The sequence below is a fragment of the Anser cygnoides genome, chromosome 2, assembly GCF_040182565.1.
Source record: "Anser cygnoides isolate HZ-2024a breed goose chromosome 2, Taihu_goose_T2T_genome, whole genome shotgun sequence".
Classification (NCBI taxonomy): domain Eukaryota; kingdom Metazoa; phylum Chordata; class Aves; order Anseriformes; family Anatidae; genus Anser; species Anser cygnoides.
Window position 1 is genome coordinate 128657537 of NC_089874.1, and position 21586 is coordinate 128679122.

General features: G+C 37.8%; 1 protein-coding gene across 8 annotated transcripts in view; it reads right to left on the minus strand.

Moving 5' to 3' along the window:
• The window catches only part of NCOA2 (nuclear receptor coactivator 2), a 202746-nt gene that overhangs the window by 41566 nt on the left and 139594 nt on the right, over positions 1-21586 (minus strand). For all 8 annotated transcript variants that reach the window (XM_013172477.3, XM_048077045.2, XM_048077042.2 and 5 more), the window contains 7 exons: positions 17071-17174; positions 11540-11717; positions 9969-10154; positions 8991-9092; positions 8746-8886; positions 5257-5404; positions 1793-3062 (listed from right to left, as the gene is read on the minus strand). In XM_013172477.3, coding sequence (XP_013027931.2) covers positions 1793-3062; positions 5257-5404; positions 8746-8886; positions 8991-9092; positions 9969-10154; positions 11540-11717; positions 17071-17174 — 2129 coding nt within the window. The remainder of the gene's footprint in view (positions 1-1792; positions 3063-5256; positions 5405-8745; positions 8887-8990; positions 9093-9968; positions 10155-11539; positions 11718-17070; positions 17175-21586) is intronic.

Below are 21586 nucleotides of genomic sequence, written 5' to 3' on the forward strand. Positions count from 1 at the left end.
ACTGTCTCAAAAGCTTATTCTAGCCAGTTTAGCTGTGAATTTCCTGATATCACTTTTTTCTAGCCTAGCAAAGTATAAATTCTCACTGAAAAGCTGTGCCCTCCCTCTGCAGGCAGCAACAAAATACTAGCTGTATTCAGAACTAAATTAATATCCAGGCTTGAGGATTAATCCCTGCAGAAATTACCGTAATTTGACTCATTTTCCCCCTAAAGCATAGGAAGAATTTAAAAACCACAATTGCTCCTACATAATGGCAATACCTGTTAAATTCTATAGAAAAGGAAGAATTAAAGCAACCTTAGAGAATGCTTGGATAACTAAAATTTTAACAATGCTTCGTCCACACTGCAGTGGCATGTTTGGCCTTTATGTTTTGCGATTATGAGCATTGTTGAAAGAACTGCCCACTGGTTAGAGACTGCTGCAAGGGAAAAGTAAAAACAAACAAAACCAACCAAACAAGCAAACAAAAACACCCCAGAAAATCCAATGCTGTGATATAGGGCTAAGAAAGTTTTGTATATCCCTCCTCAGCCTCAAGATGCAATATAGAAAATATTAACAATTACGTATTTATATACACAAGTAATAAAAATAAAATATATTCACAAAAATGTCCAAGCCCAGACCTATTCCACACATTAAAAATACATAATATTTTAAAAGTGAAGGATGTGTCCACAAATGAGAGTCATGAAACGTTTACACAGTGTGTGATCTGATCATGATTTAAGAACGAAGGATTCATGCACGCGGCACTGCCTAGGGATTAATGACCAACTGGGAGTTGATAGTGTAGGACAAAGCTAAGGAACATTAATTCTAGCTAGTTATAAACTCCCCAGAAAATGCCTTATACTAAAATTGGTAATCTAATTACCCGTTTTATAAATAAAACAGCAATATTGAAGTGGCAAATTGCTTCTGCAGCGTCACTTTTCCCTGCAAAGCTCTGAAAATGGGAGCATTCCTGGTGACGTGAACATGGTGCTTTTTGGAAGTGAAGTCTGCACGGGCTATGAGATGACACATTTTAGAACAGGCCCTAACGACATACAGTTTATTATTATGTTGGTTGGCACAGTAGCAAGAAGTCTTGCACAGAACCCTAAAAAATTCTGGAAGCAACATGAAATATACTGAGAGACATGATACTGGCACTGAACAACTAACCATCCACGGGGGCTGGGGTTGAATATAAAACTTCTTAAGTAAACAAAACACACCACCATCACCACCACAAAAAAATTGGCATAGAAACAAGGGAAGCCTATTTGACTTGATTTTAATTTGCAGGTCAACTATAGTACAAGGACCAGGAATACAAAGGTGGTACCAGCCCTTTCAAACAGCTCCCTGCTTTGCATGGGAGATGTGTAGTTATTACGCTGGGCTTGGCCACGAGCGCATCTAGCTGTTCAACAACAGCCTGTGGGAAAAGCTGTCGATAATTTAGCATCAACCAACAATTGCCAGTATTTTCTCTTCGTATGACTACCAGCTGGGAAAAGTTGCCCAGTTTTCAGTGCCTGTGCCATCCGTCTCCTCCCAGGCATAGTCTGTCAATCACACAACTGGTCTGCTCTTTTAGACAGAGTGGTGACCACAACTTATTAACATAAATTGGAAAATGAAGTGAAGATCAGATTTCAAAAGACAGGTAGCAGTTTGCTTATCAACAGCCCTGAATGTCAAGAAATTACTGCCAGAGGAAGTCTGGAAAAAAATAAGATAGAAGGAACACAGACCATGAACACCTGATTTACACACAACACAAAGATTTGCTTACCTGTTCATTAGGCTCAAAGCTTATCTCTTCTTTTTCCGTCCTCATAGCTATCAACTTTGTGCTACCTGAAGGGTCCGTCTTACTGTCCAACCTCTCCAGTTTTGGGGGTATGTCTGGTAAACCAATATCTTTAGTATCATCTTTATCTAGCAAGTAGCGAAGTAGTGCATTATTATTCTTCTTAGGACTCGCTGGCTCCTGTTTAACAGTCACCTCTGAACCAGGAGCTGTGCTACTGGACTCCTGGTTCAGTTCTTTTCCTGTGGCCTCTGCTGTGAGCTTGGCCAAATCTACAGGAGAACTACTGTCCTGCAATAGTCTGTGCAAAATTTTATGCTTCTCCTTGAGCGAGGTTCCATGTGCCGAACCAGACCCAGGCAACCCTCCCGTGGAGTCCTTGTTGACATCTCCCATGGTACTGGACAAAGGCGAAGGCTCCATCTGATCCGATTTGGTGGTCAGCAACTGTAAGAGCTTTGTCTGGCTTTTCCCGTCATGCAGCTTATTCTGTCCATCAGGTCTCTCGCCACTGACAACCGGTGGCATGCTGCTCTCACTGTTATCCTTCTGTTCTCCTGAATGGCAGCTGCTCTCTGCTTGTCCAGTTGTACCTTCCGATTGCTCCCCATAGAGTCCAAAGCAGTCTTTAGAGTCCAGGCTTCCCATCTTGCTTAGCTGGGGAGGATTCATATTCACAGGGGAATTTTGTAAATTTCCCATTTTTAGGTCAGGTGAAGCCAACGATGATCCTAGAGAAACTCCATGGCCCTCACTGAGGGCCTGAAGCGCATTCAGGGAACTGTTGGTGTAGTTATGGCTATTTCCTGTGCTGCTGCAAACTCCCACGGGCGAATGCAAGCTTCCTGCAGGGGAGAACTGACTAGGTGGGATTCGAGGACTGCCTGCCACTCCAGGGCTCACACGATGCCTTGGGGAAAGCATTGAGTTTGGCTGCCCTGGGTTCATGCCGGGGCTGCTTTGTGAGGGGCTATTCATTTTTAGTGCATAGTTACTACCCTGAGGAGTGGATGCTTGTATGCTTGACACATGGTTCATTCCCCCTGAACCACCAAACCTGCCTGCTGGCATGCCCATTTGTTCCTTTGGGCCATTTATGGCAAAATTTATATTGCTACTGATGGTCATATCCTGACCTGGGTTCCCACTGCACATGGCCTGATGGGCAGGGCTGCTGGAGCTAATGGGGTTCAATATCTTTCCCATTCCTTGTCCAGTCAAATCCTGATTCATTCCACAGACATTCTGCTCTCTATGTGGCAAGGGGAAGAAAAACAACCCATTAGCTAAAATGACAGTGGCCAACTTGCAATTACATTACAGAAAAAGAAGCAAAACCCCAAACCTCACTTGAAAATAACACAACAAACCTACGATTAAAAACAAATTGACAATTTGACAAAAGTGATATGCAACTACTAACATGGCTGAGCATTAACAGTATGGTTTTTCAGTAGCTCATTAACAAATCAGTAGAATAGAGGAAAAACAAAATTAGATCTCATCTAAATGACAGTCATTAGAAATGCAGATAGGTTATAATTTCAGACTCTCTCCCTTTAATGTATATCTTTCCTCTACAATTCGGCAAGAGCTAACTTTCATAACAGAGAAATCTCATCTTAAACCCTAACAAATGTGTGTTTTACAAGACAGCTGTAGACAGCTGTTCAATGGAGCATTGAAAGTCTATGATCTAGCCCCACCACAAGAGTGGATTGGGCTATTTGTCCACCAAGCTCATAGCCAAAAGAAAGTTTAAAAAGTCACATTCCTATACTGCCAGAGTATTTTGATGATGCTCCAAAAAACTATGTGAGCCAAGAGAACTACTGGATACTACTCCAGAATGGGAATAATCTGTTAGCAATCCAGTCCTGCACAGACAGTTCGAAAAAGAGAAGAAAACCACCATACATATACAAGCTGAAACTCAGATCTTAGAGCTGAAGGCTGTAAGATGGAAGAAAAAAAAAGGCATATATACAGAAAAAAATCTTGCGAGAGCAGCTAGAGATCACTTCTCTTTTCCCCAGGAGATTTTAATCAGTGTATGGAAGGATGCAATATACTTTTTGCTTCTGTGCTAAAACTTAAATCAGAAAAATAAGGCATATTCCCAAATGCTAAAAGCTATAAAAGAGCCATAGTCAAGTAGATTAGGAAGAAAAAAAATTAGGTTCTGAGAAAAATCAAATCAACTCTGGACTTCCAAAAACAAATGCTAATGGAACATTCCTAATATATATTTTCGATTAGATTAAAAACATTCCTACTTGCACAAGATAAGTGCAGATAAAGCTTCCCATTTTGCTAAAGCATGACAAGTGGAAGAACTGAAGCACACCAAGTAGTGGAGCTTGTTACTCTGTATTTGTTAGCTTAGGTATAAAGGCAAAGATGAACAACGTTAACAGTAAATAGAGAGGTAGATCTTTAAAACCTTACTACAATTTAGATATTATCAGTGCCCTGTTAAAAAAAAAAAAAAAAGAGCACAAGGAAGTCTATTTTATTTGTAAGTATAAGTTTTAACTTAATAGTGCATTTTTAAACTTCAAATTTAGCACTTCATGAAATATCATATATTTTCACTAATCCAGACTAAACAAATTTCAGGCAGCTTTTGGTTTTCCAAATATACAATCTCTGTAAAATGGTTTCAGTTTTAATTATGTTTAGAAATGTTTTCTTCCTTTTAAAAAAATTGATAGTGTGGATATAGGGAAACAGCATTGCAATTATAATCAGCAAATAAAATTTGAAATAAAATCTGACACAAGTGTACTGGTACATGCAATAACCTCATTTTACATTGAAATTCTGAGGTCTGTGATTACTTATCCTTGACTTTAACATATTATTGCCTGTGCTTTTTGTTTTTATTTTTTCTTATTTATTTTAACTGATAGTGGTGGCATTTCACAGAATTGTATGCGTGTACCAGAAAAGAGAAGGAATGAAGAGAGACAAGGAGTTAAAATATGCAGTTTGTCTAAAATGCAGTTTTAATAGTCATAATATATTCATTAAAGAGACCCAAGCCCAACATCTAACTGATTCTGAACTACAGGACTTTAATCCACCAAAGTTTTTGAGATTTAATTACATCCAGAAAATTTCTTGTGCCTACTATGAAAAATATAGGAAATTAAAATACTGAAATTAAGAACGTGAGATTAAAGAAAATTTTGTATGTTTAATGGAAGATCTTAATGTGAAAATCCAGCATGCTGCTTGTAATACTGAAATATTTTCCTGCTGTAGTACTGAAATAAGTCTTTTCCTGTGGTAAGCGTTGATTAAAAAAATTATTTTGTTTTCATGCTATCAGTTCTAGGTCAACTGAAATGTCCATCAGCCTAAACCAATCTATTTGCTTTGGCAATTTTGTACTTTTGTTCCACCCGCACTCTGCAGGAGGAGAAAGAGCTGGTGAGAATTACCTGTGAAGCATATGCAGGGAGATGACAAGCTGAGGTTCACTAGTAGTCTGGGAACGGATGAGCTTGCTCTTCGTTTGGGCAGAAACTATAGTGCCATCAGACAAGGAAAACCGATAAACAGGACTGAACGCTAGTCCCTGCCTCAGCACTGCAAGCAAGCAAAACAACAGAATTAATGAGAAACTCTAATACAGATAGCTTAGTCACTCAGTGTCTGATGTTCTAAATCCATCAGCACTGATACCACAGACACCGCACAATTTTTCAGAAAAACAGAAGAATAATTTTGGAAATAAATAGAGGTGATGATGCATATAAAATAAAGGAACTCACATACTGTAGGGTGATCAAAAGAAAACTTATGAGAAGTGACAGTAATAATAGGGCAGATATTATGAAATACAAATTATTTCAGGAGTGGGTCAAGAAGCCCTTGATGTCCATATCACTTTTCATCTAACTCCTTTGTTGCTCATACATTTTTCATCTGTATCACCTACATCAAGATGATTAATATAAATGCCTTTAGTTTCTAGATCATCTTTTTCCATTAGTGTCTACCTTCTACTCCTTATTGCTTGCTTACATTATCTTATAGCAGTTACTCTCAATAATTCTTTAATTTAAAAAGTACATAAATCTCTTACATAGAAACAATTAGAAATAAGAACAGCTGGAGTAACAAATTACTACTTTTTAAAGAACAAATACAAACATATACAGCTCAAACAAATTACCTAAACTAAAACTGTGTCTGTGCTACCTTCCTCCAGTATTAGATGTGACTGCATGTCAGGTTTGGGGCTTATTTCACTGCACATATTCTGCAGCCCTTAAGTTCTCAGTGTAAATCTGAACTTCACCAAATCGAGTTATTTAACTCCTGTAACCCCCAGCAACATTTCTTTCATTAAAATGGAAAATCATGTTAGGAAAAAGCTAATCTTCAAACGTTGATTCTACTGTTGAAACCTTGCCATCAGTGAAACAAGCCTGAACATTTTCAAAGTCCAAAGGCTATTACGTTAGGACTGAAGGTATGGCAGGAGGCAAATACTTCATTTCAGAATGTCCATGTAATTGTTTAGGGGAAAAAATAGAAATAAAACACTACAAATACTTTTATTTTTCATGTTTCCTCTTTTTCTTTTTCTTTCTTTTTTTATTATTATTATTATCTGATCTTCATTTTGTTGCCTTTTCTGGTTTGTTTATGTTATTTTTTTCCTGTAATAATGAAATGACTGTTTTCCAAGCGTGGCTCTATTAAACAGCCTCCACTACTGAGCTACCAGATTTTTAGACTTGCAGGACTGGCTATGATTGCTTTCCTTCCCTGTCCCCCCACTGTTATATATTGTTCTGCAAGGTTTTAAAGTATTATTTAGGCAGTGAGAAAACAGGAAGCACAATTTAAACAACCAGAGGGGGTTTTCAGAGTAAAAATGTAAAGAAAAACAAAAACCTACAACTGTGAAACAATACAAAGCGAAATTTCACTGTTAGGTATGTCATTGTTTCAGTTTAACCTTTGGGCACCAGAAGGTCCAAAGCTCTTAACTTTAGCATATACCACATCAGGAAATTCCAATACTCAATGCCAACAGGATACAAGTGAAATCTCTACTTAAATCATTTTCCAAACTAATTCTTTAAGCAAACAAGAATGTTTCCATATTCCTCTTGAGGAAATGCTATTTTTCTGACTGTGGCCAATAAAAACTTGCCATATATTCTGCACTTTATATGGAGAGTTAATTCAAAAGATTTGTTGTTGTTGTTGTTTTTTGTTTGTCAAGCTAATGCCATTTTTTTCCCACTGTATCACCGCATTACATGTAGGAGACTTCTACTTAATTTGCTTCTATTCCCAAACCATAATAAAAACCTAAGTGACTTAAAAAATGCAAGGGATTCCTCTGTCAAATGCAAAGATGCTACTGCTCAAGATATGCCTTGTTTTTCTTCTCCATACCACAGGATGGAAACATTTCAGCCATTATTCATCTCTAGTACTGGATCCTTTGCAGCAAAGCAATTCCACAGGTTTTTCCTCATCCTCTTATCACTTACTCTCTTCACTTCCACAAGAAGAGCCCCCTCATTTCAACCAACTTCACAGTTTATATGCCTATCCTAAGCCTCTCCTGAAAAATGATACAGTTAAAACCTCCAAACATGTATATTTTTATCAGTTCACACATAGCTGAGAGAAGAGGCACTCAAGCCTCAGCACTGAGTGCAAGAGCTGCTAATTTGGTCAGGAATCCTTTGAAGAGGACTGAAGTAACACATGGCTGGATGCCACAACAGAAACACCTAAATCACACCTGTGCAGAACGATCCTTACCTGAAACTGCTCTCTCTCTAAATCCCTACTGCAACTTGAATTGCATACTACCCTCCTTCAGCTGTCTGAAATCACAGCATAAGGTTGTGAGCTTTTAGCACTGCTCCTGTATATACCCCAAAAGCTGTTATATTAAATACTACAGTACTTTTGTGCCCCCAAATTCCCAACATGAAGGTTTCATGAAGGCAGGATATATTAAAGAATTAAAAACATATTAACAAATATTGAACGAAAACTGCATGATTAAAGGTGTGTGTGTGCTTGTATGTATATTTGGTGGAATCCTTTGAGACTCCAACTACAATTTAGTATCCCAGACAGCATGCCAGTTGTTTAATGGCTGTTACAACCACCTGTAAATCCTGTTCTACAAATATGAACCAAAGACTAATGCTCCTTCACTGGAAATGTTCTGGTTATTCTCAACTGATTTTGAAAGTACTTTCCAGTGGTTTATAAAGGGTTATTGGTTTTTAGTAATTTGGACCTGTTTTATTAGAATTAACAGTAACAGGGGTTAATGAAAAGAAAAATCCCCACCCAGTCACTACCACAAAAACCTCATGGGGAACCTTTCACAATGCAGTAGTTTCCTACAGCTTACCTTCCATAATCTTGACTGAGTAGAAGTGCTTGTGGTGAATCCTATAACACTTATCTGCTAGATACGGTACAACAATGTAGGGTTGCTGATAGCATGAGTGCTGCATCTTTGATAATTCACAGAGAGTGTTTCTCACAGGAAATGTGACAGTAAAAGTCCATTCTTTTTGCAGAGAAATGGAATGCAGGTCAATGAACTCAATGTGTAAGCTGAGATTCTGAAGAATACCGTGTAATGAACGTATGGGGAGACAACATGCAAAGGTCTTGCTTTCTAAAATAACTGCAGTAATTTCAAGATTTAAAGCAACCTCCAATATAGCACAGTTATAACAAGAAGGCTAAAACAAACAGGGGGAATGGTGTAAAACCTCTCTAGAGAGACGCATCAGTGCGTTAGGGAAATCAGCTTAAAAAAGTGATTGTCAGTAGTCTGTAAGTGTTCCATGTAGACATAACAAAGAGAACACAACCAATAGATACAAATGACAAACAGTTTAAATATAGAAAGTGCTAAAAATATGAAACCTAACCTTCCTGGTGATGCCTCTTGGCAAAAGATATTTCTCCCTCATGCTGCGAATGGAACCTCTGAATACATCTTCTTACCAAATCCTCCCAGCCAGGTTTCATAGCTGCTCGCATGCTACTTGTGTCCAGTGAAGTTATTTTGCCTGAGATTAGATAAAACAGTTGTTACAGCAATTTCCCCCTTGGGGAAACAAGCAAACAAACAAAACCCAACAAAGGTATTAAAAAAAAATGTCTTTCACAATACCTTGTAGATCCTGGCGAGTAGTAAAGCTCTCTGATGAAGGAAGAAGTGGTCTTTCCTTCATTGGAGCTCTTCTTGCAACACAAATCAAGCAAGACTGCAAATCTTAAACAAAAATGTTACTTTAGTAATTTGTATAGATAATGAAGGTTTTGTTTCCAAAAATAATTCAGAAATATTTTTAGTACACTGTTTAATTCTTTTTGGACCAAAAATAATACTTCATACCAATAAAAGGATACATAGAGCTCAGTGGTTTTACATCTTCACTATTTCCTATAACATTAAACATCACAGGAGAGATGTGTTTGTTTTCTTTCAAAGAGGAAAAATTATTCAAGGACTCCACCATGACCCATAGTTATTGGCATGTGTTTATGCGTATACCTGTAGTAGCTCAACCTCTTGAAAAATAAATAATAAAAAGGAATACAGTGCATGCACAGAGATCAAGTTTCTTCAACATTCACTGCTTTGTACCTTCTAAGCCACATTTCTTAAACATGACCCAAATGCTTGCTGTCCCTGGGGAAGCAGCTTCATAATAAACCATTTTTACTTATCTGAATGCTTGAAATACAATCTAAGGAAATTTACCTGCTGAAGTAGTAAAATGGTAAAGGAAATGGTGAATCACAATTGTCTTTGCATTCTCAGATTGCCAATTTAAACTTTTCTCCCAGTCTGTGACATTCTTCTTACAATTACAGGGGTATAAAATCAGGATATCTCATTTAGGTAAATGGAGTTACTCTCAAACCATTATAACAGAACAAATTGGGTATATGTTAGCGAATGCATTCATAATCCAACATGAAAACAAACTTCTACAGTCAAATGAAAAAGGGAAAACTTGCACCTTACACCTTTTTATTTTTTCAGAATTCAGAGGCCATTTTATCAACCAGAACTGCCATCATGTAACTATTTGAGATAGCAAGGAAAGAGAAAGTAATAACACAAACGGAAAGTGGTAATTACCTTCACCGTCCTCCTTGAAGGAATTTGGTTGAGAAACAGCAAAGCACTGCATAGTTTCATATTTCTGATGTGCTTCCTGGTTATCATGGCCTTCTTCAGAATCAGCAAGAGGTTTTACCAGCATCCGACAATTAAAGGTATGGCTGTTACGCCTAGGAGTGTCACCAGACCAAGATCCCCCATTCACTGAACAAAGCAAAGATCATACAGTGAGATAAATCTGGTAGCAATCATTTCTACGGCTCATCCATGGGAAATTAACCAAGGTGCTTTGCAAACTGATCAGAAATCAAGCTAATTTAATAACAACGATCTATTTTTAATATTAGAGCTCAAACCAGCACATAACAAGGTAATTTGTAACATTCTATGTTTTAAAAACATTGATGTCTAATTTGTTCAGCCACTGTGTCTTTTTTAAGCAACTTATAATGGCAGCAGTAGAAAAGCAGAGTAAAATTCTAAATATTGGTTTTATGTAAAGGTGATGGAGGTACAGTGAAAACCCTACTGGGTAGAGATAGGTTAACTTATGTGCCTAGAAGAAAAAAGGCAATATGTAGAATCTGTCCATTGAATTAAAAACTGATTAATACAAAAGAGACAACAACAGTGTGTAAAAGTCTGTGTCCAGATTAGAAATAGAAAGATAATAAACTGATATGGATTTTATAAAACAAAAAGCAATGCAATCAGGAATATATTGAAACACAGAGTCCCAGCTGCAATGGGAAAGACTGAAGGGATGACAATGACCTGGGTGGATAAAACTAAACCCTAACACAGTGCTTAAGATAAGTAAAAAAGGAAACAAAATCCTGCCATGCACAAATATAGGTAGTGGACATCAGTCAGAGCAAATTAATGTAACACCACATAAAGAAATAGAAGGGTCATATTTAAAATACTCTTCACTTGCCCTCTTCAGTCATAAAATGCAATAAAGGCAGTAATTTATGGGGCTTAGCCATTAAAAGTGTTACATTTTCAATTCTTCAGGGGTTTATACACAAAGTCATAAAATGCTAAAGTGAATTACATAATACTTTTTAAACTGCTGTGAGTAAATGAGGAGTTCTGTATTGACTTTCGTTTTCTTTGCACCTCTTCTAAAAATAATGACTTTAAAACCAGTATTAATATGAATGCAAAAATGGCTGCAACTAAAATGTTTTTTGAAAGAGAAGGGTAAATATTGGTAAGACAAAAAACACAGAAAAAAAATAGCATAAGGAGCTTTCTGATTTTGCATAAGATATCCCCATCCTTTTTAGACATTTTTAGAATAACCAGCCTAGAAGACTGACAGCTAACAGAGCTAAATGCTGTCTTTTACTGATTCACTCTAAAGATCCATTTAAAATATCAGTTAACAAATAAGACAAGACTGAAAAGTGGAGGATGCTTTTCAGAAAAATATAAATCATTCATACAGCTGATATAATGCATTAAAAATAAATAGAATATGATGAAACCATAAGCAGTGGAAGGGCTTTAACTAAAGTTATGGAAATGCTGATTTATGAAACCAAAGTTAAATAAATAAAGGTGTAAGAGGAAAACATATATACCTAAAGATTTTGGCAGCAGGATTTTGACAAATTCATTGTGGTCCCCTACATGCAGGATGCTATATATGCTTGTGTTCATCAGCTCTTCTTGGTTGTACCTTAGGTACTGTGTCACATTCTCAGAAACAAACATAACATTGCCTTCTGGGTTCACTACGAAGAAGAACCCATCCAGGGCCTGAGGGGAAAAACAAAAAGGCGATGGGGGGAGAAACAAAAAGATATCCAATAAATAAACTCACACTTCAGAAGTTATTTCTGAATCTTTCTGCATCCATTCCAGTTCTTATATTCTTGTCATAGCAAAGTCCACAATTCATATTGAACATCATATCTTACTTATATCAAACCAGTTTAAACGCACAGAAAGATGCACACCTTGCAAAATGATGAAATCCGTAGATGGAAACAAACATAAAAATCCAGCACCAACAACAATAACAGTAATAAATTTTGAAAAGGGAAGAGGCTGCTACCTATCTGCCTGCCTATGAAGCAGGAAACCTGGACTAGAAGGCAGTTCTGCTAAACACAGAGCCTGTTCACTCCTCCTTTCACCACAGGGAGACTGATCCTGGAGCCCAGGAAAACATTATAGGATTTCCTACAAGAAAGGCTCTCTCTGCATCCCCAGCAATGCATCTTGACCCCATGCAGCCAGGAATGTGAGAACCTCAGGGTTACAAAGGAGGGAGGGGAAAGGCAGCCCAGCCTGCCCTAAGGCTGAGGGCAGGCAGCAAGCAGGGCAGCAGCGAGGTGTGCAGAGGATCCTGCAGCTTTAGTCCCTGCTCACAGGGCTGTTTTCATTTCCTTATTTGACACCAGTTTAATTTCACCTTTTCATCTCAGCTCCATGGTATTCTAAAGGACTTACAACTTTTGCAAGGAAGTATTTAAATTAGGCATTTCTTAAATTATGCTGATGGTTTCCCCTATTATCTCTTATGACAGAGACAACACGGCTAAAGGATTCTTTCAGCTACCTGCTGTACGCTATCTGAAAGCTAAGCCAAATATTACACTACTTCTACGTGATCAGCATAAAGTAAAAATCTGAGCATCAGTAAAACTTCTCATGCAAACTTTCTTTTTCTTAAGATGTAAGCATGATTGTGCAAGCTAGAAATATTTCAGAGTACATCCCTCTGTCTATATGTCATATGAGCAGATAAGGAGGATTTAAACTTAAAGCACCAAAGCTTTTGATCTAACCATTCAATTAAGAATTAACCCCTGCAGACTTCTGCAGCTTTGCCTGATTTATTCACCTCTCTCCAAAGGGTGGTGGGAAATCACTGAAACAGTTGTTAGTTTGCATTTCAGTCTCAAACCAGAACCTACTATATTGTGTCTCCAGGAACAGAGGCAAATCAGAAAAACTGGTAACACATGATTTAACAGATTTAAAAGCGAATGGATCCGTACTAAGCCTGAACTCAAACAGCTTTACAAGGAGAAGCTGCCACAGCAAGCATATACAGGCACGTGGCATTTTTTGATATGACCAAACTTGCGTTCAATGCGACTTACATGTTGGTGTTAACAGGCAGCTGTCAAGGACTCAGGCTACAGATACATATTAAAAATGCTGCGCACTACTGAGCAGTTGGCAGACCCAGACGGTGCAAAAGAGGAGGCCAAGCAGAGATGGTATTTCTCTCCTCGGCCACCTACCGGGGGCATAAAGAGAGGTTCACAGGGGAAGGACAAGACAGAACAGCCACAGGCTGCACCTCAGGAAACTTCATGGAGATCTACGTTTAAAAAAAAATTAAAAATCGCCATGAAGGTGGTCACATGTGGGAAGGGGCTGCCCAAAGAAGCTGTGAAATCTCCTCCCCTGGAGCCATTCAAAACGGGGCTGGCCTCAACCCCGGGCCACCTGCTCGGGACCTGCTCTGCGTGGGAGGTGGGACCCCGCAATCCCCAGGAGTCCTCCCCAGGCTAAATCAGGTACCTTTGCTGTTCCAGGGAGCAGTGGTGGACACACAGCGTTAAGAGCAGAGTGCCTGAGCTAATGATTGCCAAATGCTCTGTGCGCGCTGTTTGTAAATTACAAAATAATGAAAGCATAAATAAATGCACAAGAACATACTTTTCATGACTGCCTTTAAACAAAGATAATCTAGATCATTTTTCTCCTGTTAATTATCACAAATTCTAATCCCTGGCTTATCTTTTCTGTCTTTTCTTTTCTGTTTTTTCTGTCTTTTCTTTTCTGTTTTTTCTGTCTTTTCTTTTCTGTTTTTTCTTTCTTTTCTTTTCTTTTCTTTTCTTTTCTTTTCTTTTCTTTTCTTTTCTTTTCTTTTCTTTTCTTTTCTTTTCTTTTCTTTTCTTTTCTTTTCTTTTCTTTTCTTTTCTTTTCTTTTCTTTTCTTTTCTTTTCTTTTCTTTTCTTTTCTTTTCTTCTCTTTTCTTTTCTTTTCTTTTCTTCTCTTTTCTTTTCTTCTCTTTTCTTCTCTTTTCTTTTCTTTTCTTTTCTTTTCTTTTCTTTTCTTTTCTTCTCTTCTCTTCTCTTCTCTTCTCTTCTCTTCTCTTCTCTTCTCTTCTCTTCTCTTCTCTCTGTTTTCTGTTTTCTTCTCTTTCTCTTCTCTTCTCTTCTCTTCTCTTCTCCTCTTTCCTCTTTCCTTCTTTTTCTTCCTTTCTCTCTCTCTTTCTTTCTCTCTCTCTTTCTTTCTTTCTTATCATTGCTTCTTTTTGTTTATGGTCATTCTTGGTTCCTCCTGCTAATTAATTACTGTAGCAAGCTCTCCCCTTCCCATATGCTTTCAGGACATCCATGCCATTTTCCTGGTGACTAGTATTTAGTTTAACTAAGAACAATTTACAAGATTCAATTAATTGAGGCTCTCAAGTTAATTTCTATCAGCATCTCTGCTATGGATTGCTGTGTTAAACTGCATTTCACCACTGCTTGAAGCCAATGTAAGCACAGCCTCTTTGGTTTAGTCCCCTCCACACCACAACAACTCCCTCTTCTCAGCAGCATTTCTGAGGATATAAAGAGCTAGACCAGGCAGATGAGCTGACCGAAAACTAATGTAAGAAAAAAAATGAGATGCTAGCCACATCAGTCACCCGAACTGGCCTGCTGTGGAACCACAGGGCTTTTAAAGCTGGCAGAAGGGTGTGGGTTTGGCTGAACCGTTCTGTTTGGCCACAGTCCACGCTTACATCAATTCAAAGGGATTGCAAAACCAAAGCCATAGCAGATGTTTATCGCAGTCCTAAGAAGACTTTCAAAGGCAGAGAGGGCAGGCAAGAGATTATTAGCGTTACTGGCATCCCACAATAATCTTCAGTTTTCCCTACTGTTTCCTACTACAGCAACTTAATTTGGCAAGGAATAGCTCTGGGCTGCTTCCTCACAGCTGCTTCTTGGGTTGACCACAGAAATGGTCATCTGAGCTTAGAGTAATACAGACAGAGGAACATGCCTTATAGGCCGGTCTCCCATTTCTTTCTATTCAGAGGCAAAAGCCATAATAAAATAGTATTTTAGGTAAGCAGAAGGCTTTTGAGCAAGTTAATGCACCAAGCCACTTAAATCTCTTAGAAGCTTCCACTTTTGCAATGATTTCTTAATTCTGTTCCCAGACGTATTCCACCACAATAAACAACTAGAACAATAATGAAGGCCTGCACACTTTTCCTCAGAGCTATTGGTACAATGGGGGAACAAATAATGGGCAACATGCTGAAAGAGAAAACAAGAACAGATATTATTTTTGATGATATATTGGAACAGAAAATAAATCTGTGTTCATTCTGAACTCTTGCCAGCTCTCTCTTGACTATTTCTTATGCTCCCTCTATATCTACTTTTCTGCTTTAACCATGAAATATGTTAAAATATTCCTCAGAGGCAGCTGCATGATGAATTTTACTCAGTTTCTTCAGCTGGAAACACTTGCTAGTTTGAGGATTCTTCAGTTTTATTCTTTAATAAAAACAGACAATTACGTTTCTAAACCAAATCAAGTCAGAAAGCGTTCATCAGCATTGCCATTTTTATTACTATTTGGCAATGTAAAAAGGGTAGATTTTTTAAGAGGTTGTATAAAGGGCTTTTGTAAAGATGAAATAACTTAATTGCATTTCCTTAAAGAGATAAAGACACAAAGAAAGTATCTGTAGTCTTTTCACAGTAAATTTGTACCAACTTTCAGTCCTTTTAAGTTTCTTGTTGCAAGAGGACCACAGTTTATTAATTTAGTTCCACAATCTTTCATTGTTAATATGCAATGCTATTCATTTCTTCCATACTGTGAAGGAAAAATAAACTAAATGGAATAACGGAACAGACTGGTGATTTTACATGTCATGTTTGCTGCGGTGGCTAATCATCCAAGACAAGCTAGGAATAAAAAATCTTATCCTTATTTTCCCTGTGACTAAAATAGGTCCTTACAATTAAATTAATAGGAACTAAAAGATAAGTTATAACATAGCTGTAAAAGAGGTGGATGTTTAACTTTGACAGCAAAAACAACAACATTCAATTCAGTGAGCATGTATAATAAATATTAAATTAAATCAATTAATTTGTTACCCCAGCTTTTCAAAGCAGAATGTTTTCACTCCAACCTGTCTAATCTTCCTTATGTTTAGTAGTATGCCTTTGGAGCCTTTATTTCATACATGGTACTTAAAATTATGTTTTCATCAATACTTAAAACTGATACAACATGCATCTTGTTACGGCAGCATTCAGAAATGACAGAATAGTTATGCTTCAGCCAAAGTTAGTACCTTTAGCTAGATTTAGGGATTGTGTTTTATTTTGTCTGAAGCAACATTTATTCTTCCTTACAGGTAAAGCCCACTGCCAGAACAGGAATAAACAATTTGCAAGTGAGTTTATGCAGATAGAACAGTAGCGCCAAAGGACAGTAGCATACGACATCAGGATCCCAAATAAAATACCTACACAACATTACTATTACTGCATTTAGAAGCTAGGTTTTAATCATGCAGCCTTTCTGGATATCAGGATAACAGCTAGAATCAGGCAGAAACCTTAACTGAAAAAAATGAAATATGTATCTTGAAAAGCTCTGCTGGATTCCTTACATATTCTAGAGGGAAAAGAGTAAAGCTAGAAATGCTGAAATAATAAATCATTAAAACTGTATAGCAATGACACACAATTTTAAAGGAAGCATTATTCATGTGTGCACTACTGCATCTGTCAGTTAATTGTAAGGTACAGCAGCTCTTCCAAATCTGTCATGGTTTAACACAAATAAAACATGCACGTATAGACACACAAGACTGTGTAATAAAGCAGCTGAATTCTCTCTTCCTGTGTCTCTCTGTCTCCCCCCTCATCCCCCCTAAGATAAAGAGAGTTTCAACACCAAACCCAACAGAAATGTGCTGCCCACTCATAAATGCCATAATCCTAAATTGCCAGGGTGGCTTGTATTGCTTGACCATTCGTTTATAGAAACCTCCAACTGCACTTTTTCACTTCATTTCATCCATAGGGGCACAGAACTGGCTTAAATAAAGGAGTTTTGTGCTCTTCACCTCAAGCATCATTGGTCCAAGTGCGTCCTTGTCGATGACACTCTGACCCGTAGATGATACATCTGCCTTTTGCACTTCATCTTCATTAGCTGCTGCTGCTTTTTCTGCAGTAAAGAAAACTATGTATTAAATGACAGAGCAGTGCTCATTAAGTGACACAGTAAGAGATCACGGAGTATCGAGACTAGCTATGAAACAGTTACAGTGCAACAATACTGTAAATGAGATCAAAAAACCTCCCTTAATGACTCAACAGAAACATAACTAGTATATTTGCTTCTTGGTTGTGAAGTTTGAAGACACAAATGAAATCATTTCTGCTTTTTCTCTGCTAGACACTTTAATACACTACAAAACGTATCTCTGGACAAAGACAAGGGACTCCTTACAAAGGTGCGGTGAGTAATGGCCAGGATCAAGGTGTGTGAAGAGACTGAGCTAACAGAGCACGCAAAGCTCACAGCTGCACAACTTTTCCATGATCTCTGTATTTAAAAGGAAAAACACAAGCCCGCAATCTGCTTGAAACAGTACTGAGAAACAGTGGGCTCGTTTCTGTTCCAAGGCCTCTGGGAGCACATTTTTACTATCACATGATTTTCATACTGTCTTATTTACCAGTAAATAAGATCATACAGATTAAAATAATTTGATAGAAATAAATACACTAGAAATACTGATAACCCCTTCCTCTGCCACTTCAACTATCAGTAAATTAAAAGTACATACAGTTTCAAGTGCTGTGTTTGAAAATTACAGGCAAGAATGATTTAAGGTTTCTGGAGTTACATATTGCAATATATTATAGCAATAATATAATAATATAATATAATATAGTATCCCAGTATACACAACTCCAAAGGTAAGGGGCATTCACACATCCTGGAACTTTCAAATCAAGAGGGTTTACAATTCCTATCAGGTAATGGACTATATTATTTTTTCTATTCAGTGAATGATATTTGTGTTTAAGGAAGAACTAATGAAAATAATAATAACACTATATAAAATACATATTCTACATTTTAAGTTAATGAAACGAACAATTTTTTGTTACAAGTTCTATACACAGAGCAACATTCTTTAATTATTTTTCAAGTAAGTATGCAAATGTTGGGTCTATACTGCAATCTTTTTAAAAAAACTTTGAATATTACACAATAGATTATTTTAATAAACATGAAATCTCATTTCAATTATTATAACAGGAATTTGTTCCTTCTACAACGATAAATCAGAAGATGACTCATTGTAGGAATTAATGAAAGTACCACGTGCAGGTAGACCAACATGGTCTTGCAAATTCACTGTTAGTGAAAATTAAAGTATCAGTTGTAAAAATTAAAATGTACCCAAATGTACAGGATCTTCCACTGTCTGCAGATCTGCAATTCTGCAGTCAAATTTCCTCTGAACTCTTTCCTTGGTAGAGGTTATAAGGTCAATGATATTATACAGTGCTTAGACATAAAGCAAAGGAACTGCTTCTGAGAACCCCTGGGTGTTTTCCTATCTGTGGCCACCCGCTGGCAATGAGCCTTTGGTCACTTGGACTGTCTCATCCTTGATTTCTGGCATTTCTTGCTTTCACGAGAAAAGAGTCAGGAAAATCTTAGGTGCCTTCTTATAGTGTGTTCGTACATGATATGACACCATTGTGAATAATGACGAAACAAAACTGTTCTGGAAAGGGACTGTTAAGAGTATTGGATAGGTTAAATCATTTAGATTAAAATAATCTGATAGAAATAAATGCACTAGAAATATTGATAACCCCCTTTCCTCTGCCACTTAAACTCACCAGAATCTGTATTTCTGAGGACTGCAGTAGGCCTCCCCTCCCCACTCTATTCCACCCCCACCTTCTTTTTTCTTTTGGCAAACGGCAGAGATTAGGTGTAAGGAAAAAAAATAAGTAAAAAACAGTCCTTCACATATTACAGTGTAGCAGAGCTGGTACCACATGATGATACAGTACTGAAAACATAGTCTAAAAATTGTAAATGAATTCTAAAAATAGGGTTGAGCTTTTAATAAAGTCAGCAATGATACTCGTTTCCCATCTGTTCCTGGTATCATAAAGTGATCCCTGGTTTCACACTGCAAACTACTATAATGGGTACGGATACCATCTTCCTGCTTTCGTCCCCTCACTGCTGTAGCCAGTGATAGCATCTTGACTATCAGGGAACGTGGGATTACACTCCGTGCGCCAGAGCTGCAGGGACAGCAGATGCGCTACAGCGATGGCGTGCAAGCATGTTCACCGCATGACGTCCTGGTTTTATGGATTTACAAGGGCGACTTTTTCTGATTATTTCTCACATAATGCAGAAGATTTGCTGAAGATTTTTTTTTCAACTGTTACAGCCACGGAGTTCAGGCAAATCACCAATAACACATCGATATATCAAAAACCCCTCTCTCTCTAAAAAAAATAAAATAAAATAAACCAAGTGCTCTCTTTTATGCACAGAGATGCAAGGTTTTACTCATATAAAAATGAAAAAGGTTTTCATGACTATAATGGTAATTAACACAGAAACTGCAAGACCAGGTCAGACCAAGGATCCACCAAGCCTCATACCCAGTCTCTGAAAGCGGCTGCTTTCCCCTCCAGTTCCCCATTTCTTTGTTTTGACCTCTTGATCCCTGACCACTTCTGTTGTATCATCAGCTGTCCCTCAAAACCATTTGACTTCCCCATTTTCCTTTCCCTTCACCAGCCTTTTCCACAGAAGTCCCAACCCTAAATGATCAACAAACACACCACTTGCTATAGGAAATGCTACAACAAATGTAAAAATATGAAAATGCTATTTAGATATTATCTATTAGTGACAACGACAACACATACTCCATTACATTTGTTTAGGCATTACAGAAAGCATCATAAATCACAAGTGCTACCAAATGATGGACTTTATAATTGGATCTGTAACTTAATTGCGTAAGAAGTTAAGTGGCCAGAGAGCTTAGAATAGGCTACACATTCAGGCCACTGGTTCCTGTACATTTATTTAAGCAGCATTGTATAGGAAGCCATGGCCTCAGACAGCCTCATAAAAGCAGGTCCAGAGGTAACTTATGTTGATGTTATAAACTGCAGCTCCTGATAACGTTCAGCAGTGCAATAAATTAGCCAATTTTGACAGAAGTACAAAGCCCCTCTTGAAGACTCGATCAGCACGTACAGGAACAGTGCGTGCAAGGACTGTCAGCAGTGTGGCCCTGGTGGCAAGCACAAGGAAGAACTTGAAATGCAAATATTTTCTTCAGCAATACAGCACGTGGGGCTAATTGAGAACAAAAATTTATTGCAGGAAGGTTGGAAAAAAAATAAATGATGCATGAATTTCTAGCGCTGAATATACTCATGTATTTAGTCACAAGTTTGTATTTTTTGCTTTTCTCAACAGTTCTAGCTTCTGGAGTTAAGTAGCAGTGTAAAAATGTAAAATTTGCTTTTCCTATTTTTACTTCTATCTTTTCTAGGTTCACTGGGGGCCCTACAAACAAATCAAAAGCGCAGAAAGTTTATTATTTCTGCACTAGATGAATGATTTTTGAATGCTAGGGGTTAGGAAAATAGCTGCAGAGGCCCAACCTTGCAAAGCCTCTTGGAAACCCTTTTTCCAGCTCCATGGGGATTGGTGGCATTACCCTGCGACTAGCCCTGGCCTCTATTTTTCCACTGCAGCCACGTAACGTGGAGAATGGGAGCTGGTTCCCTGATCGGGCACTGTCTGGCCATGCTGCCTGCTGCACCAGCTCTGCCCCTGTTGTAAAACACCGGGAAAACATTACCAGGCATCCCAGGAGCAAGGCAGCACAACAGAGTGGAGATTCGGTATGGAAAGAAATACAGCCTTAATGTCGGTGGAGGAAGAGAGAGGGGCAGCAAGGGGCTCCTCTGCAAAGGGACTTCTCTGCTGGAGGTTGAGCTGCAGCACCCACCCCGAGGGTTTCAGCAGAGAGGAAGTGTAAATTAGAAACAGGATCCATCCTTATGAATGCCGCTACCAGGGATCGAGTGTGTTTTATCTAAATTACAGCCGAATAAACTTCACGCACATGAAATAATTATTAGCTCCGCTCAGTTAAGAATTTAGCCTAGAGAGCAAAAGAAATTTAAATAAAATAGAAGTACCCTTGAGAGAGATACTACAAAGAATATATACATCCAATTATGTAGCATTTTAGTGATGTGTGTAATTTAGACTTTAAACTGTGGATATGTTTACAATTGTATAAGTAGTAATATACTAAAATATGTATTAATATCTTCAATTGGATATTTTCCTAGTTTTTTTATTTTCTGTGTTATTATAGAGAAGGAAGATGTGAAAAAAAATCCAAAACCTTCACAAACATTTTCTGGCAAATTTATCAGCGGGAATGCCTGAAGCCTTATTTGAATCTCCTTCCAGATTCTGAAAGCAAACCTTTGTGAAATCACATTAGTTTAACAGAAATTCCTAACTCGGTGAAAGAGAAGCCAAAAGCAATAGTTTGA